General features: G+C 45.4%; 1 protein-coding gene across 2 annotated transcripts; it reads right to left on the minus strand.

Annotated features, from left to right (window-relative positions):
- Nucleotides 1-618: 618 nt before the first annotated feature.
- On the minus strand, nt 619-27,965 carry LOC140720618 (zinc-binding protein A33-like). Of its 2 annotated transcripts, none has more exons than XM_073035452.1 (6): nt 27,346-27,965; nt 27,172-27,267; nt 20,417-20,650; nt 19,334-19,356; nt 19,119-19,237; nt 619-1,241 (listed from the first exon to the last, which is right to left on the minus strand). In XM_073035452.1, exons 1-6 carry the CDS (start codon nt 27,757-27,759, stop codon nt 709-711), a joined length of 1,419 nt encoding a protein of 472 aa, XP_072891553.1. In that variant the 5' UTR covers nt 27,760-27,965; the 3' UTR covers nt 619-708. The 2 variants fall into 2 exon arrangements, with proteins under 2 accessions (XP_072891553.1, XP_072891560.1); XM_073035459.1 differs by lacking the exon at nt 619-1,241 and adding an exon at nt 13,382-13,460.
- Nucleotides 27,966-27,969: the final 4 nt, after the last annotated feature.

The following is a 27,969-nucleotide window of genomic DNA, read 5'->3' on the forward strand; positions in this document are numbered from 1 at the left end:
CTGCCAATCACCCACACCCTCCTCCCCACCCTCTCCATCTGCTCATCACCCTCACACTCCTCCCCACCTCTCCATCTACCCATCCCCCACACTCCTCCCCACCCTCTCCATCTGCCGATCACCCACTCTCCTCCTGACCCTCTCCATCTGCCCATCTCCCACACACTCCTCCCCACCTCCCTCCCTTTACTCCGGGGTCACTTTCCCCTCCTGTCAGATTCCAAAATCTTCAGCCCTTTGTCACTGACACCTCTCACCTCCCAATTTCTGACACATTTCCACCCGTCCCTCATCTATCACCCCTCCCTCAGGTATTACCCCTCACCTGGATCCACCCCTCACCTGCCCATTTCCCTCCATAGATGTTGCCTGACACGGTGGGAGACCCCGGCGCTTTGTGTGTTACCACCACCACATGTCCCGTGTTACCAAGATTCACCCTGACCTCCCTCTGCCAGTCAGCACCACCACCACTTGCCCCAGTTACCCTGTCAGTCCCGGTAGACTTTAGCACCCGGGGGAGCCGGGGAGCTCAGGACCCGCCGCCCGCGGCTGCTGCTGAATCCGCAGTGTTTCTGTTCCGTTGACGGATGCGGTGAACGAGTTAAAATTAATGGATTGATAATTCTCACACCGTGTTTATTTCACTCTCCGCACATTTATATTTACACTGACTGACTCCTGACGCCGGTCCCGGACCCGACCCGTTTACAGACCCGGAGCGGAACCGGAGCAGATTCTCAGCCACTCGTTTTTATATCCAAACCCGAAGAAAGGATAAAGTTTCTCCGTGAATTTATTCCCAGTGAAGGTGTGGAGATGGGACTTGGTCTCCGCGTTGTAAAATGAAACTGTCCCAGACTCGTAACTGAGATAAACTCCCACCCTCCCGGGGATGGGACCGGCAGGGAGACGGGACCGAGGGGAGGTGAGAACCCACATCCAGTCATCAACCCGCGCGATTCTCCAGAATCCGGTCTCCGGACTCCATGTGACATCTCTCTTCCTCTCCACAGACTCTGCGGCGACTCCCAGATACCACCACCGATTCCCCGTCACCTCCACCTCCCAGTGATGTCTCCCCGATGTGAATCCCTCCGATCCCAGCACACAAGCGAAGTATGTGAACCTCTTCCCGGTGTCAGGGAGATCCCTCCGGGTCCCGGTCCATCTCACACTCTTCCGATCCTCAGACACCTCGAGCCACGGATTCGCCGTTTCCACATCCAGGGTGACAGAGACTGGGGGGAGAAGCAGAGAATTAGAGAGTGCCCGGGATCGGGGGGAGATCGGGGTGGGGGGGGGGGGGGGGGAGACTCGGGCAGCGCGGCCCCGGGAATCGGGGGGAGACTCGGGCAGCGCGGTCCCGGGGATCGGGGGGAGACTCGGGCAGCGCGGCCCCGGGACCGGGGGGGAGACTCGGGCAGCGCGACCCCGGGACCGGGGGGGAGACTCGGGCAGCGCGGCCCCGGGACCGTGGGGAGACTCGGGGGGGGGGGGGGGGTGGGAGACTCGGGCAGCGCGGCCCCGGGGATCGGGGGGAGAGGCCGCTGGGCCTCAGGCGCAGTTGGATGGGCGACAGGACCCTTTCCCGGGGTTTTACCCAAACACAGCGGATGGACAACCGGCATCGTCCCGAGGTTTTTCCTCGACATGGAGAGCGGATTTTCCTCGATCAACAAACACAAAATTCTGGAGAATCTCAGCCGGTCAAGCAGCGTGTGATAAGGGAGATGTACAGTCGCTGTTTCAAGCCGAGACCTTTCCTCGATTGGAAAGAAAGACGGGAGATAGCAGTGGAACCGGGTATGAGAGAGACCCAGAATATTCAGCCTCTCCTTATAACCCAAACTCTCCAGTCCCAGTAACATCCTTGTAAATCTGTTTTATACCCTCTCAGTTTAATGACATCCTTCCTGTAGAAAGATAACCAGAACTGTACAGGGTGATCAAAATCATAAAGACAAGAAAGTCTGTAGATGCTGGAAATCCAAAGCAACACACACAAAACCTTGGCCCAAATCATCAACTGTTTATTCATATCCATAGATGCTGCCTGACCTGCTGAGTTCCTCCAGCAGTTTGTATGTTACTCTGCTCCAAATGTGGCCTTCCCAATGTCTTGTACACTCATAACGTGACGTCCCAGTTCCTGTACTCAGTATTCTGTCTGATGAAGGCAATCACCTCCTGGTCTCTCTGTTCCACAACACTCTCCAGGGCCCCCGATTGATGTGTAAATCCTGTCCTGGTTTACCTTCCAAAATGCAACACCCTCATCTCTCTGAATTAAAATCAAATTCCATCCAATGGCCCAGAGACCCAATTAATCAAGATCTCGTTGTTATCTTGGATAAACCATGAGCAAGAGGGTTATGTAGTGGATAACACAATACTGTTGCACCTTGGGGCATTCCAGAGTTCAGAGTTCAATTCCAACACCATCTGTAAGGAGTTTGTACTTTCTCCCCGGGACCTCGTGCATTTCCTCCGGGTGCTCCCGATTCATCCCTCAAATTGGGGAGGAGTGGACAGCAAGGAAGACCATCATTACTTGCAGTGGGATCTGGAGCAGCTGGGAAAATGGGCTGAAAAGTGTCAGCTGGAATTTAATGCAGACAAGTGTGAGCTGTTGCTCTTCGGTAGGACCCCAGTGTCGGTCTTTCACAGTGAATGGTCGGGCACTGAGGACTCTGTTCTACAGCAGATCTGGGAACACAGGTCCAGAATACACCGAAAGTGGTGTTACAGGTAGATGGATGTTACGTTGAAGTTGTCTGAGACCTGGGGCCGCCTAATTTGGGATATTGTGTACAGTTTTGGTCACCTACCTACAGGAAGGATGTAAATAAGTTTGCAAGAGTACAGAGAAAATTTCCAGGGATGTAGCTGGGACTGGAGGACCTGAGTCATGAGGAAAGATTTAATAGTTTAGGACTTTATTCCTGTAACATAGAAGACTGAGGGGAGATTTGATAGAGGTATACAAAATAATGAGGGGGTATAGATAGGGTAAATGCAAGCAGGCTTTTTCCACAGAGGGTGTGTGGGATTACAACCAGAGGTCATGAGTTAAAGGTGAAAGATGAAAAGTTTAAGGGGAACATGAGGGGAAACTGCTTCATTCAGAGGGTTGTGAGAGTGTGGAACGAGCTGCCAGCCCAAGTGGTGCAAGCAAGCTCGATTTAAACATTTAAGTGAAGTTTGGACGGTACATGGATGGTCGGAGTTGGAGGACCATGGTCTCGGTGCAGGTCGATGGGAGCAGGTAGTTTAAATGCTTCAGTATAGACCAGATGGGCTGAAGGGCCTGTGTTGTTAGTTTCTATCACTCTGTAACGCTTGTACAAAGACATAACGGTTTGTAGGTTAAATGGTCATTGTACATTGCCCCGTGATTAGGCTGGTTTTAAATAGTTGGGGTGCTGGGTGGAGCGGGTCGTTGGTCTGGGACGGCCTGTTTCACACTGTCTCTAAATAAATAAATAACCTCTTCACTGTCCATGAAACCACCAAATTTAGAGTCCTTCACAAACCTACTAAACACTTCACCTACATTCTCTCCAAATCATTCATATGAATGATGAAAAACAGTGGACCCAGCACCGATCCCTGCAGCACAACCACTAGTCACAGGACTCCACCCAGACAACTCTGTATCCTATTCCAGATCGTACTGTCTCCCATGTGATCTAACTCTCTGCTACCTTGTCCAATCCCTCGCTAAACTCCATGGAGACGATGTCTACTGCACTTTCATCAGCTGTAATTTATTTATTGAGATACAGTACGTAATAGGCCCTTCCGACCCTTTGACCCCCACCACCCAGCAACCCAATTTAATCCGAGCCTGACCATGGAACAAGTTACAATGACATCCATCACCACCCAACAATCCCTGATTTAATCCGAGCCTGACCATGGGACAAGTTACAATGACCCCCACCACCCAGCAACCCCTGATTTAATCCGAGCCTGACCATGGGACAAGTTACAATGACCCCCACCACCCAGCAACCCCTGATTTAATCGGAGCCTGACCATGGGACAAGTTACAATGACCCCCACCACCCAGCAACCCCTGATTTAATCCGAGCCTGACCATGGGACAAGTTTCAACGACCCCCACCACCCAGCAACCGCTGATTTAATCCCAGCCTGACCATGGGACAAGTTACAATGACCCCCACCACCCAGCAACCCCTGATTTAATCCCAGCCTGACCATGGGACAAGTTACAATGACCCCCACCACCCAGCAACCCCTGATTTAATCCGAGCCTGACCATGGGACAAGTTACAATGACCCCCACCACCCAGCAACCCCTGATTTAATCCCAGCCTGACCATGGGACAAGTTACAATGACCAATTAACCTGCCAACCAGTACAGGTTTGGACTGTGCAACTAGAGCACCTGGAAGAAACCCACGTGGTCATGGGAGAACGTACAAACTCCTGACAGGCAGTAACGGGACATGAACCCGGGTCGCTGACAACATAAGGACGTACCTGAATGAGAGAGAGGCTGAGACCCTGTCAGAGTCTGCTAAGTTAGCAGACGAGTCTGCTTTAACCCACAAGGTAAAGTTTTTCCCGAGCAAGAGCTACCAAAGGAGTAGCAGGGATAACAAAGATAACCCACCGGCTAAACCAGAGAGTAAACCGGGGACTAGTGATAAAAGTCAGGAGGAAGGGAAGCAGTCAAAAGAAAAATTTCCCAGTTTCAAGTGTTACTTTTGTGGGAAGCCTGGTCATGCGGCATCCAATTGTTTTGCTATGAAAAGGGAAAACAGGACAGAGAGAGAGAGAACCCCAAATGCCTGCGTTCAGACGGTTGAAACACCGCTGAAGAAGGAGGGGTCTGACCGAGTTCAAGAGGGATTTGAGAGATTTATTTCAAATGGGTTTGTGTCTGTGAAGGAGGGATCAACTCCGGTTCCAGTGAGAATCTGGAGCGATACTGGAGCTTTTCAGTCACTGATATTAAAGAGTGGTTTGGAGTTCGGTGCTGAGATGGAGATTTGAGAGTCGGGGGCGTTGAGAGTAAGTGTTCAGCACGGACTAGAAGGGCCGAGATGGCCTGTTTCCGTGCTGTAATTGTTATATGGTGATATGGTGGTGAATATTATCAAAGGTATTGGAAAGGGGACTGAGACCGTGCCTTTGCATAAGATAATTCTGAAATGCGACTTGGTATCTGGACCAGTCACAATAGGGGTGCGATCTGAACTACCGATAGACAATGTTGATCTCTTACTCGGAAATGACCTTGCAGGTGGGCATGTTTACCCAGAAAGTGGTGAAATGCCATCGGTCATTGTAAAGCGTTAGGCTGCAGTCGGTCAACGATCGGAACAATTTTAAAGGATAAAGTGAGAAAGGCTCTGCCCCGATGAAAGCTACAATGATTACTAAGCAACGCAGTGGTTTAATTATTGGGTTTTGGGTTTTTGATCCTCCACATCAAACCGGCACGGTGAAGAGCACACTTGGGAGTGGTCTGTCACTGTATCGAACCCGGCGCTGAAACATTGGTTCTTAAGTGTTTTATATGCTGTTGTGACGGAAAATAACTGGTTCTTTGAGTCTCAACAGTAGAGGCCTGGACACACACAGTTTTAATACTAAGGAATTTATTTACAAGGGCAAGTCGGGTCAACACAAGCAACTACAATACACAGGAAGCGGTGTGGGGACAGGGTACGGTTACACAAACAAAGAACAAGGGAAAGGCACTACAACAGCTATCCCCCTTGACCTTGGATAGTTGTGGCTCCCTTATCAGGACAAACGATAGACCTTACCAAGCATAAATCAATGCACTTACCTCCAATGTGGTTGCCTGTAAGAGAGGGCAAGCTAAGGGCAAGTCTCACCTTTTAAAGCATGGGGCTGGGCGCAATAATCCAATTAAGGTGACCAATAATTTAGGTGTGCATTGATTAGTTGGGAGGGACCAATGTCTAACCATGTCAGCAACTTCCCTATAATACCACGGGCTCTTAACTTGGGAAGCAGCCTCATGTGTGGCACCTTATCAAAGGCCTTCTGAATCTCCAAATATACAACATCCACTACATCCCCTTTATCTATCCTACTTGTAATCTGCTCAAAGAATTCCAACAGGTTTGTCAGGCAGGATTTTCCCTGAAGGAAACCATGCTGATTTTATACCATCTTGTCCTGTATCACGACGTCCTGTGTCACCATGTGCTCCATCACCTCATCCTTAACAACTGACTCAAACTTCTTCCCAACCACTGAGGTCAGGCTAACTGGTCTATAATTTCCTTTCTGCTGCCTTCCTCCTTTCTTAAAGAATTTTCCACTCCTCTGACACCATGCCAGACTCCAATCATTTTTGAAAGGTCATTTCTAATGCCACCATAATATTTAATGCTACATCTTTCAGAACCCTAGGGTGCAGTTCCTGTGGTCCAGGTGACTTATGTACCTTTAGGTCTTTCAGCTTTTTGAGCACCTTCCCTCTTGTAACAGTAACTGCACCCACTTCTCTTCCTTCACACACTACATCAGGCATACTGTTAGTGTCTTCCACAGTGAAGACTGATGCAAAATAGTCATTTAGTTCATCCGCCATCTCCTTGTCCCCTGTTATTAATTTTCCTGCCTCATTTTCTGGCGGTCTTATATCCACTCTCATTTCTCTTTTATTTTTAACATACGTGAAAAAACTTTTACCATCCACTTTGATATTATTTGCTAGCTTGCTTTCACATTTCATCTTTTCCTTTCCAATGATTGTTTTAGTTGCTCTGTTTAGGTTTTTAAAAACTTCCCAATCCACTATCATCCCACAGATTTTTGCTTTGTTGTATGTCCTTTCTTTTGCTTTTACAATAGTTTTGACATCCCTTGTCAGTCATGGTTGTACTATTTTACAATTTGTGTAGTTCTTCGTTTTTGGAAGAAATGAAAACATACTCACATCCTGCAGCTTCCTCATTTCCCCAGAAACACACACCATTGCTGCTCTGCTGACATCCCTGCCAGCAGCTCTTTCCAATCTACTTTGGCCAACTCCTCTCTCATACCACTGTAATTTCCCTTACTCCACTGAAATACTGCTACATCAGCCTTTACTTTAGTGGTCACCAACCTTTTTAAGCCCAAGATCCCCTACCTCGGCCACAGTCAAAGAAGACATCGACCCCCAGATTGATTAGTTAAACACATGCGCACTGGGGCAGGAAAGACCGGAAGTAAAACCCTGCAACCCGGAAGTAGAAATAATGTATAAACTCCAGGGGTGCACACCCTTTTTTGCACCGCGGACCGGTTTAATATTGACAATATTCTTGCCGACCGGCCGCCGGCGGGGGGGGGGGGATTAAACACCGGTGCCGGTTCCAGTCCGGAGAAAGCGACAGAGCGGGGAGAGTGACAGGGTGCCCACCCACCTTGTAGGATCTATCGGCCGACAAAAGTTTGTATCAACAGATCACAGCGAGGTAGCTGCTCTGCTACTTACGGAACCCTGAGCTCGAATTAGATCGTCTGTGAATATTTTAGCACCGGGTTCCCCACGAACATTCGGTGTGGTGAACAGGTTTAGAGGCGGCGCCCACCTCTCCGTGCTCCAGGCCAGTACCAACGGCACTTCTCGCCGGCCGCGTGAGGCGAACCAGTGATTCCTGGCACAAGGGTATCACTGCGTTTAGGCGACTGATGACCTCGCATGGGTTCAAGTTGAACAGTGGGCAAGACAGGGAGTGAGGAAAGGTGCAGCTGACTCATATCGTTTCCTCGCGGCCCGGTGGTTGGGGACCACTGAATTACACTGTGTAAACACAAAGTACACTGCAGATACTGTGGTCACATCAACACGTACAAACAAGCTGGATGAACTCAGCAGTCAGCAGGTTGACTGCTCATTTCAACGGACGCTGCCCGACCTGCTGAGTTCATCCAGTGTGTTTGTACGTGTTGAATTACACTGTGTAATGCGGGGGAGCTACACACACGCGTAACTGGGCAGAAAGAACGGAACAAAACCCCGCAACCCAAAAACAATCTTTCAACGGTATTTGTGTATTTATTTTTGAATTTTTTTCGGGATCTACTGGGAAAGTCTCAAAGATCGACCAGTCGATTGTGATCAACGGGCTGGCGACTGCTACTTTACTTTCTCTCTATCAAATTTCAAGTTAAACTCAATCATACTGTGATCACTGGTTCCTCAGGGTTTTTTACCTTCAGCTCCCTAATCGCCTCTGGTTCATTACGTAACAGCCAATCCAGTATAGCTGATCCCCTAGTAGGCTCAATGACAAACTGCTTTAAATGCCATCTCTTAGGGATTCAACAGACTCACTCTTGAGATCCATTATCAACCTGATTTTCCCAATCAACCTGCAAGTTAAAATCTCCCATGACTACCAGAACATTGCCCTTTTGACACAGCTTTTCTATTTCCTGTTGTAATCTGTGGTCCACCGCCCAGCTCTGTTGGAGGCCTGTGTATAACTGCCATCAAGGTCTTTTTAACCTTGCTGTTTCTGAACTCAACCCACAAGGATTCAATATCTTCCGATCCTATGTCACATCCTTCTACTGATTTGATGCCATTCTTTACCAGTAGAGCCACACCACCCCCTCTGCCTATCTTCCTATCACTCCGATATAATGTGTAACATTGGACATTCAACTCCCAACTACAACCATCCTTCAGCCACAATTCAGTGACGGCCACAACATCATACCTGGCAATCTGTAATCGTGCAGCAAGATCATCCACTTTATTTCTTACACTACGTGCATTTAGATACAACAGCTTGAATACCGTATTTGCTGTCCTTTCTGATTCTGCATCCCTAAAGTTTTGATACTCAGCCTGTTGGCTGCATCTGAGTTCCATCACCTGCCTGTCCTTCCTGACAGTCTGACTGCAGGCTATCATTACCATTTTTACCATCCGTCCTATCCTGAGTCCCTTCACTCCAGTTCCCACCCCCCTACCAAATTAGTTTAAACCCTCCCCAATAGCTCCAACAAACCTGCCTGCAAGAATATTGGTCCCCCTCGGGTTCAGGTGCAACCCATCACTTCTGAACAGGTCATACCTCCCCCAGGGGGATCCCAATGATCCAAGAACCTGAAGCCTGCCCCCTGCACCAGCTTCTCAGCCACACATTTACCTGCCAGATCATCGTGTTTCTACCCTCACTGGCACCTGGCACAGGCAGCAATCCAGAAATTAGTACCCAGGTGGTCCTAATCTCTGGATTAGAGAGAGGCAGGAGTGGATATCGGACTGCTGGAAAACAATGCTGGAGAGGTAGTAATGGGGGACAACGAAAGGGTGGATGAACTGAAGACATATTTTGCATCAGTCTTCACTGTGGAAGACACTAGCAGTATGGTGGAAGTTCCAAGTGTCAGGCAACGTGCCGGGCGTGAAATTAGCATTACTAGAGAACAGGTTCTTGGGAAACGGAAAGATCTTTAGGTAGCTGTCACCTGGACTAGATAGTGTACATGCCAGAGTTCAGAAAGAGGTGGCTGAAGAGATCATGGAGGCATTTGTAACGATCCTTCAAGAATCACTAGATTCTTCAATGGTTCTGGAAGACTGGAAAGTTGAAAATGTCACTCCACTGTTCAAGAAGAGAGAGAGAATAAAGGAAACTCTAGGCCAGATAGTCTGACCTCAGTGACTGGGAAGATGGTGAAGTTGATTATTAAGGAGGAGTTGTCAGGGTACTTGGAGGCACATGATAAAATAGGCCATGGTTTCCTCAAGGGAAAATCTTGCCTGACAAATCAGTTCGAATTCTTTGAAGAAACAACAAGCCAGATAAACAAAGGAGAATCAGTTGATGTTGTGTACTTGGATTTTCAGGAGGCTTTTGACAAGGTGCCACACATGAGGCTACTTGACAAGCTACGAGCCCACGGTATTACTGGAAGGATCCTAGCATAGACAAAGCTGTGGCTGATTGGCAGGAGGCAAAGAGTGGGAACAAAGGGAGCCTTTACTGGCTGGCTGCCCGTGACTACTGGTGTTCCACAGGGGTCTGTGTTGGGACCAATTCTTTTTACATTATCTATCAATGATATGGATGATGGAATTAATGGCTTTGTTAAAAAGTGTGCAGACGATATGAAGATAGGTGGAAGGGCAGGTACTTTTGAGGAAGTAGCGAAGCTACAGAAGGATTTAGACAGTTTTGGAGAATGGACAAAGAAATGGCAGAGGAATACAGTGTCGGGAAGTGTATGGTCATGCACTTTGGTAGAAGAAATGTAAGGCCTGACTATTTTCCAAATGGAGAGAAAATATAGAAAAACTGAGGTGCAAAGGGACTTGGGAGTCCTTGTGCAGGATTCCCTAAATGTTAATTTGCAGATTGAGTCTGTGGTGGGGAAGGTAAATGTGACTTTAGGATTCATTTCAAGAAGACTAGAACATAAAAGCAAGGTTGTAATGTTGAAGCTTTATAAAGCATTGGTCAGGCCTCATTTGGAGTATTGTGAGCAGGTTTGGACCCTTTATCTTAGAAAGGATGAGCTGAAACTGGACAGAGTTCAAAAGAAGTTCGTGAAAATGATTCCAGGGTTGAATGGCTTGTCGTATGAAGAGCGTTTGATGGTTCTGGGTCCGTATTCACTGGAATTCAGAAGAATGAGGGGTGATCTCATTGAAACCTATTGAATGGTGAAAGGCTTTGATAGAGTGGATATGGAGAGGATGTTTCCTGTGGTGGGAGAGTCTAAGACCAGAGGGGACAGTCTCAAAATGGGGAAAGCATCCTTTTCGGAAGGAGATGTGGAGCAATTTCTTTGGCCAGAGAGTGGTGAATCTGTGGAATTCTTTGCCACAAACTGCTGTAGAGGCCAAGTCTTTATGTACATTTAAGGCAGGTTGATAGATTCTTGATTGGTCAGGGCATGAAGGGATATGGGGAGCTGGCAGGAGATTCGAGCTAAGAGGAAAATTGGATCAGCTACGATGAAGTGGTGGAGCAGACTCAATGGGCCAAATGGCCTAATCCTGCTCCTATATCTTACTCTTATGGTCTATGGTATAATTAAAATGTTTTAAAATAAATTTAGACAAGTACACGGATAGAAAATGTTTAGAGGGATATTGGACAAACACACGGTGATGGGATTTACTCAAGAAGACATCTTAGCCCAGAGGGATGAGATGGGCCATGGGTTCAACATCTACCAAACCCCTTCCCAGATCATCCTCCTGAGGAATCTCACCCTGGAGTCTGTCTGTGAACTGTTGGTGTGACGTCAGTTCAGTGCCACAGAAACAGGCAGATTGGATAAAGGTGGCAGATTTAATTCTTAAATGTAAATTTGTGTCTGTGTCTCTGACTGTCTTTATCTCTGTTCACTGTTGTTGTTGTGGTGTGTGTGTGTGTGTGTGTGTGTGTGTGTGTGTGTGTGTGTGTGTGTGTGTGTGTGTGTGTGTGTGTGTGTGTGTGTGTGTGTGTGTGTGTGTGTGTGTGTGTGTGTGTAACTAACAATGTGCAATGTTGAGGCTCTGTCTACACTCTATCAATCGTCCTTGTGCATGTGCGTGAGGGAGATTTGCCAGACCAGTTATGCTGTGTGGGCTTCTCCCGTCGTTCACCAAGATCAATGCTGATTGGTGTGTCCGGGTTCAGTCTGACGATGCTTCAATGTGGTGGTTTGATAACAACAGTGAGACTCGCGAGTCCAGCAGGGGGCAGAGCTGAGTCAATCAGACTGCGGTCACGGACAGGTCAGACAGGGTGAGTGGCTCGAAGGACTGGTGTATTTTTCTGACAATCCCTGTCACCACAGTGATACCAGATTTTATCCACTTTAATGACATTAATGAAACGTTAATTCCAGAGCTACTGTGGCAGGATTCAAGCGCATGCATTGACATATTTTCCCAGCATGAATGGGATCAGGATGCAGTGGTTCATCTAACAGTCCCGTGAATTGGTTATATTTTGCCCCAGTGTTGGTCTGTTCAGGGGTCTGACATCTCCAGCTGACCATGTGACAGTGATACCTCCCAACAGGTGGGGTTGGTGCTGGAATTAACTTCAATTCCGACAACAATCGGAGGCACGAGCAGGCCACAGCAACGAGGTTCCTCGCAGGTTGGCGACACTTGTTTAAAAGTACAGAAGGGACAAACGGAGCGGCCATTGTTGGGATTCGGTCAGTGGTGAGAGTAGGAGTGTCAAGCTTCAGCTCGAAGGAGGCTTCAGCTCCAAAGAGGCGTTGGCTCTGGGTAAGCTTCTGTTAAACTTCCCATTTTTCCTCTTACTGTACCTAGTGTGGTAAATGGCTGTTGTGTGTTCTTCATGTTGGAGTCCTGGGAGACCCAGAGTCTCCCAGTGAACACCGTCTGTGTGAAGTGTATCGAGCTGCAGCTGCTTGAAGATTATATTAGGGATCTGGAGCAGCAGCTGGATGACCGGATTGTAGAGGGGAGTGAAGAGATAATCAATCAGAGTTACAGGAAAGTAGTCACCACGAAGTAGCAGGAGGTCAGTATCTGGGAGTCTGTCAGGAGAAATGGAAATGTGAATAGGCAGTTAGCGCAGTGAAAAGAGGTCCTGAAAAGAGAATTTAGAGAGCTAGGAAGAAAGCTGAGAAGCAGGACCTCCCGGGAAGTAGTTTCTGGATTGTTGCCTGTGCCACGGACCAGTGAGGGTAGAAACAGGATGATTTGGCAAATTAATGCATGGCTGAGAAGCTGGTGCAAGGGGGGCTTCAGGTTCTTGGATCATTGGGATCTCTTCTGGGGAGGTATGACCTGTTCAAAAGTGACAAGTTACACCTGGACCAGAGGGGGACCAATATTCTCGCAGGCAGGTTTGTTAGAGCTGTTGGAGAAGGTTTAAACTAATTAGGCAGGGGGTTGGGAACTGGAGTGATGGGGCTCAGGATGGTAAAAAAAGCAAAGATAGCCTGTAGTCAGACTGTCAGGAAGGGCAGGCAGATGACAGGACAAAATTGCAGCCAGCAGGGTGAGTATCAGTGAATTAGGGATGCAGATCAAAAAGGGTAGAAATGCAGTACTCAGTGTTATCTCTCAATGCATGGAGGATAAGAAATAAGGTGGATGATCTTGTTGCACTATTATAGATTGTCAAGTATGAAGTTGTGGCCATCACTGAATTGTGGCTGAAGGATGGTTGTAGTTGGGATCTGAATGTCCAAGGTTACATGTTATATCGGAGTGATAGGAAGGTAGACAGAGGTGGTGGTGTGGCTCTACTGGTAAAGAATGACATCAAATCAGTAGAAGGATGTGACATTAGAAATGTCAGATGTTGAATCCTTGTGGGTTGAGTTAAGAAAACCATCAGTATGTTAATGAGGTAATAGGTGAGAGCTTAAAGTGTGACAACACCAACCGTTCTGGAGTTTTATTAAATCTATAAGGCAAGAAGTTTGTGGAATTTCTTCTCTCTCACCGGGGGCCGCATTGTATCTCTTGCTGCAGACAAAGCACAAACACTTAACCAGTAGTTTTGCTCTGTGTTTACAAAGGAAATTTTGAATGAACACCCCACTTTACTCCCCCGCAATACCCCAGACTTGGCAGATCTCATTATAACTGTAACAGGCGTTAAGAAGCCTCTCGGTGAATTACAGCCCAAGAAAGCACCAGGACCTGATCAAATACCAGCCATGATTCTGAAGAGTTGTGCTTCCAGTCTAGCTCCCGTTTTGCAAAAGATATTCCAGAAGTCTATTGATACTGAGACATTACCAGACGATTTGTTGAAAGCGAATATCGTTCCAATTTATAAGAAGGGTGAGCGCATAAATCTGGGAAATTACAGACCAGTTTCACTCACTTCCATCCCTTGTAAAATTCTTGAACAAATTATTCACCGTCACATTATGGACCATCTAGACAGACACAATATTCTTCCTCACCACCAACATGGGTTCCGACAGGGCAGATCTTGTGACACACAACTTGTCGGGTTGATCAATGACTTAGCAAAGATCCTTGACAATAGAAGCCAAGAAGACTTGATCATACTCGACTTCAGTAAGGCATCAGACACGGTTCCCCACCAGAGATTGCTAAGTAAGCTTGAACACGTGGGCATTAACAACAGCCTTCTACATTGGTTAAACATGTTCCTTACCAACAGACAGCAAAGTGTGCTTCTCGAGGGGGCAGAGTCCCCTGAATCTCCAGTAACACCTGGAGTGCCCCAGGGGACCGTTTTGGCACCCTTACTTTTTCTCATTTACATCAACGACTTGTCAAATATAGTCAAGTCCAAAATCAGACTCTTTGCAGATGACTGCATAATCTACCGTGAGATTAAAAAATGACCAAGATGCTCAGCTGCTGCAAAACGATGTTGATTCATTATGTCAATGGGAGTCTCCATGGCAAATGTCCTTCAACTATGCATGTCAGTCACAAAGTTAAACCAATCAACATGACATACATCAGTGGAGAGATTCTTGAAACAGTCACCCACCACCCATATCTTGGTGTTGAAATTAGCAAGGATCTTAACTGGACATGCCACATCAATCAGATTACAGCCAAAGCAAACAAAATGCTGGGTATCCTATGATGAAACCTCCACCCATGTAGTGAATCCATCGAGGACACGGCATACAACACACTCGTCCGTCCAAAGCTTGAGTATTGCACGGCCAAATGGGATCCCCATCAAGCTAACAATAAGAAGTCCATCGAAAAAATCCAACGCCGCACTGCTCACTTTGTGTTAAACGATTACAGCAGGAAATCCAGTGTCACCAACATGCTGTCTAACCTTCAATGGGAACCACTTGAAAACCGACATATTAAACTACTGTTAATTTTCATTTTCAAAGAAGTTCACAACATCACTCCATCAAACATCCAAATTCGTCACAGGGTCAGTTCAACTCGACACCAAACTGGACCTGACATACTGGAAACCCTTTCATTCAACAAGATTTGCTACCAGTACTCCCTCTACCCAAGATCAACAAGAGAGTGGAATCTTCTGCTGCCAGACCTGCTCAATATTTCTGGCATTAATATTTTTAAAGATAGACTCAATCAAATCAATTTAGGGGATCTAGTCAAAAAAGGTCACTTTACAACTTAACTCCCATGCCGTTCACACCGACTGCGCGTTATAACAGCCGTCCGGCAGTGCTTGCGCAGTACCAAGCAGAAGCAGAAAATGCAACGGTATATACAGGCCTCCCAATAGTAGCTGAGATGTGGACCACAGACTCCAAGAGCATAGGAGAGAATTCAAAATGCAGAGATGCAAAGGGACTTGGGAGTCCTTGTGCAGAATACCCTAAAGGTTAACCACTAGGTTGAGTCGGTTGTGAAGAAGGCAAATGCAATATTAGCATGCATTTCTGGAGGTATAGAATATAAGAACAGGGATGTGATGTTGAGCACTCATGAGACCACTCTTGGAATATAGTGAGCAATTTTGGGCTCCTTATTTTAGAAAGGGTTAAGAGAAGATTCATGAGTATGATTCCAGAAATGAAAGGGTTACCGTATGAGGAACATCTGGCAGTTCTTCAGCTGTATTCCCTGGAGTTCAGGAGAGGGAAGATCTCATAGAAATATTTCAAATGTTAAAATTCTGAACAGATTAGATATGGCAAAGTTATTTCCCATGGTAGGGGATTCTAGGACAAGAGGGCACAACTTCAAGATTAAAGGACGTCCTTTTACAACAGAGATGCAGAGAGATTACTTTCATGGGATGGTGGTAAATCTGTGGAATTTGTTGTCACGAGTGGAAGTGGAAGCCAAGTCATTGGGTGTGTTTAAGGCAGAGATAGATAGGTTCTTTATCAGCCAGGACATCAAAGGGTATGGGGTGAAGGCAGGGGAGTGGGGATGACTGGAAGAATTGGATCAGCCCATGATTGAATAGCAGAGAAGACTCGATGGGCCGAATGGCCTACTTCTGCTCCTACATCTTATGGAAAATGGTTAAGGAACCATTGTAGAGTGCCCCTGTGGCCATCCCCCTCAACAACAGTTATATCATTTTGGATACTGTTGGGGGTGTTGACCGAACAGAGGAGAGCCATGGTGGTGGGACTCTGGCACTGAGTCTGGTTCTGTGACCATAAAGCATAGGAGCAGAGTTATGCTGTTCAGCCCAGCGTGTCTGCTCCACCGTTCCATCATGGCTGATCCTGGATCTCACTCCATGACAAACACGTGCCTTCTCGCCAGACCCTTCGATGCCCTGACCGATCAGGAAACTATCAACTTCCACCTTAAATATACACATGGACTTGGCCTCCACCACAGTCTGTGGCAGAGCATTCCACAGATTTGCCACTCTCAGCCCAAAAGAATTCCTACTTACCTCTCTTCTATCGTGTCGCCCCTCAATTTTGAAGCTATGCTCTATAGTTCTGAATACTCTCACCATAGAGAACATCCTCTCCACATCGACCCTCTCTTGCCGTTTCAGGTTTTGGGTGTATTTAGGACAAAGATAGATAGGTTCTTGATTACCCAGGGCATCAAAGGGTATGGGGTGAAAGCAGGGGAGTGGGGATGACTGGAAGAATTGGATCAGCCCATGATTGAATAGCGGAACAGACTCGAAGGCCCAAATGGCCTACTTCTGCTCCTATATCATTTGGTCTAATATGGAAAAGGCGTGTCAAAAGGGTAATGTTATGATAGTCATGGGAGATTTTAACATACAGATCCATTGGGAAAATCAGGTCGGAAATGGATCTCAAGAGAGTGAGTGTTGAATGCCTAAGCGATGGCTTTTTAGAGCAGTTTGTCGTTGAGCTTACTAGGAGATCAGCTATACTGGATTTGGTGTTATGTAATGAACCAGAGGCAATTAGGGTGCTTAAGGTAAAAGAAACCCGAGGACGCAGAGATCACAAAATGATTGAGTTCAACTTGAAATTCAATAGGGAGAAAGTAAAGTCTGACAGAAGTATTACAGTGGAGTAAAGGAAATTACAGTGGTACGAGAAAGGAGTTGCCAAAATAATTTGGAAGGAGATGCTGGCGGGGATGACAGCAGAGCAGCAATGGAGTGAGTTTCGGGGAAAAATGAGAAGGTGCAGGATGGATGTACTCCAAAAACAAAGGAATACTCAAATGGTAAAATAGCACAAGGGAAGTCAAAACTAATGTAAAACCAAAAGAGAGGGCATACAACAAAGCAAAAAATAGTGGGAAGAGATGATTGAGAAGTTTTTAAAACTCTACAGAGAGCAACTGAAAGAATCATTAGCAGGGAAAAGATGAAATATGAAAGCAATCCAGCAGACGATATCAAAGTGGATAGTAAAAGCTTTTTCAAATATGTGAAAATAAAAGAGAGATGAGAATGGATGTAGGATAGCTAGAAAATGATGCCGGAGAAATAATAACAAGGGACAAGGAGGTGGCAGATGAACTAAGTGAGTGCAGTTAATTTTCCAAGGGAGAAGGTGCTCAAATAACTGAAAGACCTAAGGTTACATAAATCACTCAGACCAGATGAACTACACTCGGGGTCTGAAAGAGATAGTGGTACAGATTGTGCAGCCATTAGTAATGATCTTTCAAAAATCATTTGACTCTTGCATGGTGCCAGACGACTGGAATATTGAAAATGTCACTCCACTCTTTAAGAAAGGAGGGAGGCAGCAGAGAGGGAATTATGACCAGTTAGCCTAACTTCAGTGGTTGGGAAGATGTTGAGTCAATTGTTAAAGATGAGGTGATGGAGTACTTGGTGACACAGGACAAGCTATGACAAATTCAGCATGGTTTCCTTAAGCAAAAATCTTGACCGATGAACCTGTTGGAATTCTTTGTGAAGATTCGGCGTAAGATAAAGGGGATGTTGTATATATGGATTTTCAGAAGGCCTTTGACAAGTTGCCACATGAGGCTACTTACCAAGTTAAGAGCCCATGGTATTACAGGAAAGTTACTGGCATGTTTAGAGCCTTGGCTGATTGGTAGGAGGCAGTGAGTGAGAATAAAATTATCACATCCTGGTTAGTTGTCAGTAATTGGTGGTGTATGCAGGGGTTGGTGTTGGGACCACTTCAATTTATGCTGTATATAAATGACTTAGATGATGCAATGGATGGCTTTGTTGCTAAGTTTGCAGCTGATGCAAAGATTGGTGGAGGGGCAAGTAGTGTTGAGAAAACAGATAGGCTTCAGAAAGACTTAGACAGATTAGGAGAATGGGCAAGAAAGCAGCAAATGAAACACCATGTTGGAAAATGCATGATCATGCACTTTGGTAGTAGAAATAGATCTGCAGACTGTATTCTAAGAGGGGAGAAAATTCAAAAATCTGAGATGCAATGAGACTTGGGAGTCTTTGTGCAGAACACCCTAAAGGTTAAGTTGCAGACTGAGTCAGTGGTGAGGAGGGCAAATGTAATGTTAGCATTTGATTTAAGAGGTCTAGAAGACAAGAGCAGGGATGTGATGCTGACACTTTATAAGGCACTGGTGAGGCTTCACCTTGAGTGTTGTGAACAGCTTTGGGCTCCTCATCTAAGAAAAGATGTGCTGGGATTGGAGAGGGTTCAAAGGAGGTTCACAATGACGATTCTGGGAATGAAATGTTTGTCATACAAGGAATATTTGACATTTCTGTGTCTGTACTCTCTGGAATTCAGAAGGATGAGGGGGAATGTCATTGAAACCTTTCGAATGCTGAAATGCCTAGACAGAGTAGATGTAGAAAGGATGTTCCTCATGGTGGGGAATCTAGGACAAGAGGGCACAGCCTCAGGATAGAGGAAAATCCATTTAAACAGAGATGCAGAGAAACTTCTTTAGCCAGATGTTGGTGAATTTAGGGAATTTATCACCACAGGCAGCAGTAGAGGCCAGGTCATTGGGTGTACTTCAGGCAGAGCTTGATAGATTTCTGATTGGACATGGCATCAAAGGTTACAGGGAGCAGGCCGGGGAGAGGGGCTAAGGAGGGGAAGAAAGGAACAGCCATGATTAAATGGCAGAGAAACTCAATGGGCCAAAGAGACTAATTCTACTCCTGAGTCTTATTGTCTATAGTTTCCCTTCAGCCTATAATTACAGCCATATTTTGCATCTGATTATAAATTTGTTGTGTCTCATAAACAAGGACAAATGAATCTTATGTCTTACCTTGTTTAATGCCGCTAATCACTTCTTCCGATGCTATGTTGAGCAAATAGGGGTGATCGAATTTTTCAACCAATAGGGCACCATCTGTCACTGACAATGTCTGGGTATCCTCACTAATCCTGTAAATATTACACAGTTGGTTATAAAGTAAGCATCAGTAATATTTGAACTATTTTACAAATCCATACAAAGTTTTCATAAGGACCACATCCTACCTCCTCTTCCGACGAGCTTCCTCCTGAAAGAAATCAAACACAGATCTCAATTGACTGAGACTGACTGTCGGCATCCCGACAGCAGGAATCTGAGACAAGTTATTAAAAACTGCTGAAAATTCCCCCTGACAGAAACAGAGAAAGAGGGACATAAAACCATGGGAGACAGTACAAGGAATGATTATGAGAATTATACCATAACTGAGAGAAGGAACTTACAGGAGAGACTGGACAGGTTGTCTGTTTTTATCTGGACATGATGTCAAGGAGGATCAGATGGAGAATTTAAGATTCTGAATGAATTTGATCAAAAATATTTCTGCTTGTGTGGAGAGCATAAGTCAAAGATAAAACATCAGTTGGTCGTTAATAAATGCCACAAGAAATGTTGTGAAAATAATGTGGAACTCACTGCCACAGGAGTGGCTGAAGTGGAACAGCAGAGATTGAATGTAATGGGGAAGCTGGATAAACACATGAGGGACCATGGAGTCGGGGACACTGTTACTGGGTGTGGTGAGTAGGTGGGAGGAGGCTTGTGCACCAGGGAAACTGATAGGAGAGAATGGACTGAAAGTCCTGTCTCTGATGAAAATGGGATATAATCTGATGAAGAATATTTCTGAAAAACAAAAGACAGTGCAAAATTCTCCAAAACACTGAACCTGATACAAACCAGATATAGATGGTAAATCCAATGTGTAGGTCACATTCCGGAATTCAACCTCAGTTCCCACTGATCAACAGAGAGAGACTCACACCCACTGCACCAGACACACTCACAGTCTGTTAGTGTAATGGGATGTTACTCTGAGTCTCAGGGGATATTATACGTGGGAATCACAGAAGCGATTACTGGCTCAGTGCTATGATTACAGTAACTCATTCCCCAGAAGGGTGCAGACAGTCCTGTGATGTACAGATGTTGTGAGAGGCCAGTTTGGAGACAACAACTCTGAACAGTCAAAACATCTGACTGGTTTCAATCAGTTTACAACTCCAGTATCTGTAAATCCCACACTGAGTTAAAATACATCATTTTGTGCCTATGTACTTTTACAGGACCAAACTGAAATCTCTCACCATGAGGAATATGATATTGTCTTGTTGATCCATCTGTTCCCGTAACTTTGAGATTTCTTCGTAGATGGAATTTAAATTCTCTTGAATCTCCTGAAGATTTTTCTCCATTGGATTTAGAATTCTCTCCTCTTCTTCCCTGACATCTCGGAGTGCACGTTGCTCTTTCTCAGTGATAATCCGGCGCAGTTCATCAAACTGGGATGTGATGTGGGACTGAACGTTTTGTGACTGTTCCTGTCGAAGGAAAGGAGAGGCTAGTTTATTATTTGGCCCTGATGTATTTCCTTATGATATGGAAGGGTCTGTCCAGCCCATTATCATCCAAGAGGACCACAACCTTGCTGTTGGGTTTAGATAGATAGATAGATAGATACTTTATTCATCCCCATGGGGAAATTCAACTTTTTTTTCCAATGTCCCATACACTTGTTGTAGCAAAACTAATTACATGCAATACTTAACTCAGTAAAAAAATGTGATATGCATCTAAATCACTATCTCAAAAAGCATTAATAATAGCTTTTAAAAAGTTCTTAAGTCCTGGCGGTTGAATTGTAAAGCCTAATGGCATTGGGGAGTATTGACCTCTTCATCCTGTCTGAGGAGCATTGCATCGATAGTAACCTGTCGCTGAAACTGCTTCTCTGTCTCTGGATGGTGCTATGTAGAGGATGTTCAGAGTTTTCCATAATTGACCTTGTGTGCCTCAATGGCCCAAAGAACTCCGTTGGCTGGAATGTGGGCTTTATGCTTTGACTCTTGGTAGGGTCACCCATGCCAAACAGATCAAAGGTAGGGGCCAGAGTAAGAGTGGTCCACTGGTCCTCCAGGTTCATGGGTTCAGCTCAGGGCTAACAATACTGACTGGTAAAACAAAATTGTTAAGGAAACAATGAAGAGTCTTTCTACATCTGAGTGCCATGTTATTCCTGAGTCTCCACTCAGGACCTGCATGACTGACAGTAGTGAAAACCGAGAAGTAGCTACTGACATGTTGAATGAAGACATGAACACTGCCGGAGATGGAGGACCTTCATTGCTGTTCCAAACACCAGTGGATTGTCGGCTAAAAGAAGGTACCGGTTACTGAGAGAACGTGCAAACTCCACGCAGACAGCACTGGAGGTCAGGATCGATCCCAGGTTACTGATTTGATCATTCTGACCCAATCTGAACTTGAATTTTCCTACTGAACAAAAAATCTTTTATCCAATTAAAAACTCTTCCACCAACCCCCCATCTCGTGCAGTTTGTGCATCATGTCATGGGCTTTTTCTATGTCAAAAAACACTGCAACTACTGACTCTTATTTGCCCGAGCCTTTCTTATTTCAGTCTCTAACCTTATCACTGAGTCTATGGAATTCCTTCCTTTCCTAAAACCACTCTGATAACTTGCCAGCATTCCTCTCTTCTCAAGATCATATGATAACTTTTCTGTTATCATATTTTCCATTATCTTGCATATATTTGACGTTAATGCTGTTGGCCTGTAGCTAGTGTGTTTTGACGGATCTTTGCCAGGTTTCCTTATTGGAATTACTACTGCTTCTTTCCACGCACTTGGTAATCTTACCTCCTCCCACAATCTGTTGTAAAGATGCAGCAACTTCAAGAGCGCTCCTTAGCCTAGATCTTTTTTAGCATAACATAGGTACACCTCAGGGTAGTGTGATTAGTCTGATACTTTTCATCATTATGTCTTCATAGAGGTACCAGTGGATATAGGTAGGTCACTGTTTGCGGACGATGGGGCCTTGTGGAAAAGAGTTAGGAACATGGAGCATATAATCAGGAAGCTACAAGGAACAATTGATGACGTGGTGGAGTGGAGTTATGATTGGGGTTGCCCCCTAACTCTCAACTCACGTCCTCTTGTATGAATCTCCCCTATTCTCAATGGAAAAAGCCTATCAACATCAACTCTATCTAGCCCCCTCATAATTTTTAAATACCTCTATCAAGTCCCCCCTCAACCTTCTACATTCCAAAGAATAAAGTCCTAACTTGGTCAACCTTTCTCTGCAACATAGGTGTTGAAACCCAGGTAACATTCTAGTAAATCTCCTCTGTATTCTCTCTATTTAGTTGATATCTTTCCTATAATTCGGTGACCAGAACTGTACACAATACTCCAAATTTGGCCTCACCAATCCCTTGTACAATTTTAACATTACATCCCAACTCCTATACTCAATGCTCTGATTTATAAAGGCCAGCATACCAAAAACTTTCTTCACCACCCTATCCACATGAGATTCCACCTTCAGGGAACTATGCACCATTATTCCTAGATCACTCTGTTCTACTGCATTCCTCAATGCCCTACCATTTACCATGTATGTCCTATTTTGATTATTCCTACCAAAATGTAGCACCTCACACTTATCAGCATTAAACTCCATCTGCCATCGTTCAGCCCACTCTTTTAACTGGCCTAAATCTCTCTGCAACCTTTGAAAATCTACTTCATTATCCACAACACCATATCATCTGCACACTTACTAATCCAATTTACCACCCTATCATCCAGATCATTAATGTATATGACAAACAACATTGGACCTAGTACAGATCCCTGAGGCATACCACTAGTCACCGGCCTCCAACCTGACAAACAGTTATCCACCACTACTCTCTGGCATCTCCCATTCAGCCACTGTTAAATCCATTTTACTACTTCAATATTAACACCTAAAGATTGAATCTTCCTAACTAACCTTCCGTGCGGAACCTTGTCAAAGGCCTTACTGAAGTCCATATAGGCAATGTCTGCTTTACCCTCGTCAATTTTCCAAGTAACCTCTTCAAAAAATTTAATAAGATTTGTCAAACATGACCTTCCACGCACAAATTCATGTTGACTGTTCCTAATCTGACCCTGTCTATCCAGATAATTATATATAGCATCTCCAAGAATACTTCCCACCACTGACGTCAAACTTACAGGCCTATAATTGCTAGATTTACTCTTAGAACCCTTTTTAAACAATGGAACCACATGAGCAATACGCCAATCCTCCAGCACCATCCCCGTTTCTAACGACAAAATATTTCTGTCAGAGCCCCTGCTATTTCTACACTAACTTCCCTCAAGGTCCTAAGGAATATCCTGTCAGGACCCGGAGATTTATCCACTTTTATATTCCTTAAAAGCGTCAGCACTTTAATTGTCATAGTTTCCATAGCTTCCCTGCTTATTTCCTTTACCTTATGCAATTCAATATCCTTCTCCTTTGTGAATACCGAAGAAAAGAAATTATTCAAAATCTCCCCCATCTCTTTTGGCTCCACACATAGCTGTCCACTCAGATTCTCTAAGGGACCAATTTTATCCCTCACTATCCTTTTGCTATTAATATAGCTGTAGAAACCCTTTAGATTTACTTTCACCTTACTTGCCAAAGCAACCTCATATCTTTTAGCTTTTCTAATTTCTTAAGATTTTTTTTACATTCTTTATATTCCTCGAGCACCTCATTTACTCCATGCTGCCTATATTTATTGTAGATCTCTCTCTTTTTCCGAACCAAGTTTCCAATATCCCTTGAAAACCATGGCTCTCTCAAACTTCTAACCTTTCCTTTCAACCAAACAGATTCTGTACCCTCAAAATTTCACCTTTAAATGACCTCCATTTCTCTATTACATCCTTCCCATAAAACAAATTGTCCCAATCCACTCCTTCTAAATCCTTTCGCATCTCCTCAAAGTTAGCCTTTCTCCAATTAAAAATCTCAACCCTGGGTCCAGTCCTATCCTTCTCCATAATTATATTGAAACTAATGGCATTGTGATCACTGGACCCGAAGTGCTCCCCAACACATACCTCCGTCACCTCACCTATCTCATTCCCTAACAGGAGATCCAACACTGCCCCTTCTCTATTCGGTACCTCTATGTATTGCTGCAAAAAACTATCCTGCACACATTTTACAAACTCCAAACCATCCAGCCCTTTTACAGTATGGGCATCTCAGTCTATGTGTGGAATATTAAAATCTCCCACAATCACAACCCAGTGCTTACTACAAATATCTGCTATCTCCTTACAAATTTGCTCCTCCAATTCTTGCTCCCCATTAGGTGGTCTATAGAACACCCCTATAAGTGTTACTACACCTTTCCCATTCCTCAATTTCACCCAAATGGTCTCCCTAGACGAGCCCTCTAATCTATCCTGCCAGAGCACAGCTGTAATATTTTCACTGACAAGCAATGTATCACCTCCCCCTGTTGTCCCTCCGATTCTATCACACCTGAAGCAATGAAATCTGGGAATATTTAGTTTCCAATCACACCCCTCCTGCGACCATGTTTCACTAATAGCTACAACATCATATTTCCAGGTATCAATCCATGCTCTAAGCTCATCCTCCTTTCTTACAATGCTCCTAGCATTAAAATAAATGCATTTAAGAAATTCTCCACCTCTTCCTCTCTAGTTATCTCTGACAGTGCAAACAACTTTACTATCTTCTTTTTCTTCCTTCTCCCATACATCTGTTCCTGCACTCTGGTTCCCCTCCCCCCCCCCTCTTGTATCTAGTTTAAATCCACTGGAGCCTCTCTAGCAAACCTACCTGCAAGAATATTTGTTTCCCCTCCAGTTCAGATGTAAACTGTCCCACCTTCCCTGGAAAACTGCCCAATTATCTATAAATCTGAAGCCCTCCCTCCTGCACCATGTCTTCAGCCACATGTTGATCTGCACTATCTTACTATTTCCAAACCCACCTGCACGTGGCACTGGTAGCAATCCTGAGATTGCTCTCCTGGAGTTCCTGTCCTTTAACTTGGTGCTGAACTCCCTAAACTCACCTTTCAGGACCTCCTCACTCTTCCTACCCACGTCATTGGTCCCTCCATGGACCACGTCATCCGGCTGTTCAACCTCCCTCTTGAGAATATTGAGAAGTCGATCAAAGATGTCGCACACCCTGGCACCAGGGAGGCAACAGACCATCCGGGATTCTCGATCTCTTCCACAGAACCTCCTAACTGTCCCCCTAACTATTGAATCCCCTATCACTACTGCTCTCCTCTTTTCCCTCCCTCCCTTCTGAGCTGAGGGTCCAGTCTCGGTGCCAGAGACGCAACCACTGCAACTTGTCCCTGGTAGATCATCCCCACCAACAGAATCCAAAACAGTATACTTATTGTTGATGGGAACGGCCACAGGGGTGCTCTGTTCATTCTGTCTATTCCCCTTCCCTCTCCTGACAGTCACTCAGCTACCTGTCTCCTGACTCTTAGGGTTGACTATCTCCCTGTAACTCCTGTTTTTTTTTCCTGCCAAATGATCGGAAGTTCATCCAGCTCCAGCTCCAGTTCCCTAACACGGTTTGTCAGGAGCTGCAGCTGGATGCACCTTTTGCAGGTGTAGTCATCAGGGACAACTGAGCTCGCCCTGACTTCCCACATACTGCAAACGGAGCACTCAACTGCCCTAACTGCTGCCTCCATTACCTACTCCTAAGCTAATTAGATTAATTAAAGGAGCTTACTCGGCCTTACCTCACCTGGAGTGAAGCTCGTACTCAGCCTCTGCTCGCTTTTTAAATTCCCCCGCTGATCTCAGAGACCGACTTTCACGCGCTTGCGCAGTCGTGCCCTGTTCAACCTCCCCTTTGCCTGTTCTCGTCGAACCCTGATTGAGCCAAAGCCAAAGCCCAAACTGATATGCTCAGATTCATCCTCAGTTCTAGCAAGTTTAAAGTCTTCTCACTCAAACAGCCGGCAAGATGTACTTTATGAAGTCCTTCAGTCAGTCACAAGAGTTACAAATCAGGGAGGTCAGGTTAAATTTCTACGGGTTCCAGCTCATGTAGGGGTGAAGGGGAATGAGAAGGTGGATGAGTTGGCAAAGAGAGCATTAAAGAAAGAAAATATAGAAATGCACATTAGTATCAGCAAAGCAGAGGCTAAGTGTGTAATCTGGGGGAAAAATCATCCAAATGTGGCAAGGAAGATGAGACAGAGGGGGAAAGGGAGGCATTTATATCAAATACAAAAGAGTGTTACAAGTACTAGGGTAGGCAGTGGATACAGAAGAGAGGAAACTGTGGACTAGGTTAAGGTTGGGGCACTGTGCACTAAACAAAACATTGTAAATGATAGGGAAACACCAGACAGGTTTGTGTGAGGAATGTCAGGAAGAGGAGCCAGTAGAACATGTAATTCTGAGTTGCAGGAAGTTTAGGATACAGAGAGAGATGATGACAATTAATCTAAGGGAATTGGGGGTGCAGGAATTCACATTAAAAGGGTTACTGGGCATGGGTGAGAGGGTACAGGTCTGGGTACTTTTAGCTTTCTTAAGGGATACAGGGTTTTTTTTTATAGGATTATGATGGATAAGCAGGAATAGGGTACTAGGATGGCCAAATAAGGAAGGATAAAGTGTAGTTTAGAGTGTGTGTGTGTGTGTGTGTGTGTGTGTGTGTGTATGAGAGAGAGAGAGAGAGAGAGAGAGAGAGAGAGAGAGAGAGAGAGAGAGAGAGAGAGAGAGAGAGAGAGAGAGAGAGAGAGAGAGAGAGAAAGAGAAAGAGAGAGAGAAGGCATTTCAACTGTTAAGTCTATCGTCTGATCCGCACTCCAGAGCAGAAGGTGGCGGTAATGCACCATTAAGCTGGGTGACAACCGCCGAAGAGAAGAAGATCATCCCAGGTTACTGGAGCTGCGATACTCTGCTATTCTTCATTAAAGGGATCAAGACTGCACAAGGATATTGGAAATTCTGCTCACGAGCCTCACCCGAACTCCAGAAATCTTCTCTTTCTGTTCCTGCTTAATTTCCTGGAAGTCTGCTTGTCTTTTTATGAGAGAGTCCAAGGAAGATTTAACCCGATCCTGGGAATTAAAGGAGGAATGGATTAGACAAAAAAAAGACACAACATAAACAGACGATCGAAAGCGGGTTATTTTTACCTGGTAAATGTTAACGGCTTCTTTAATCGGCATAAAGTTGTGAGACTTGTGTTCCAGTGCATCTCTACAGATCAGACAGATCAGTTTCCTGTCCGTCTCACAAAACAGCTTCAGTTCTTCCTCATGTTCCTCGCAGAAACGTTTACTTTCCTTCCCTTTCGGCTTCAGGTGGTGCAGTTTTCGAGCTTTTTCAGCCAGTCTTGCTAACACCCAACTGGCCCTGAGGGTGCGGTCTGCAAACTCCTCTCTACATTCCGGGCAGGAGTTTCTCTCCTCCCTTTCCCAACACCGTGTGATACAGGAGCGGCAGAAGTAGTGACCACACTCCAGTGACACCGGATCGGTGAAGAAATCCAGGCAGATGGGACAAATAACCTCCTCGGTTAAACTCTCGACCTGTCCTTTCGAAGCCATGTTAACTCCCGGTACTTCCCAGTTCAAGGTCCTTTCACGTTCGGGAGCTGCTGAACCCTGCAGTACCGGGAATGTCCACTAGGCGCGCTGCAGTCTCGGGAATGAACAACGTTGCTCCAAGTGTTCTCTGGGCAGGAATCGCGGCAATTTCCACGTCAGGGTGGGATCAGAAACACATTAAAGAGGTCTGAATATAAATGAACCCGGAGC

The sequence above is a fragment of the Hemitrygon akajei genome, chromosome 2 (assembly GCF_048418815.1).
Source record: "Hemitrygon akajei chromosome 2, sHemAka1.3, whole genome shotgun sequence".
In the NCBI taxonomy this organism is placed as follows: Eukaryota; Metazoa; Chordata; class Chondrichthyes; order Myliobatiformes; family Dasyatidae; genus Hemitrygon; species Hemitrygon akajei.

Coding starts and splice junctions, on each gene's coding strand:
- LOC140720618 (XM_073035452.1), bottom strand. CDS start 27,759: ATGGCTTCGAAAGGACAGGTCGAGAGTTTAACCGAGGAGGTTATTTGT. Junction 19,357..20,416: donor ACAATATCATATTCCTCATG/GTGAGAGATTTC, acceptor GATTTCTTTCAG/GAGGAAGCTCGTCGGAAGAG. Junction 19,238..19,333: donor GAAGCTCGTCGGAAGAGGAG/GTAGGATGTGGT, acceptor TAATATTTACAG/GATTAGTGAGGATACCCAGA.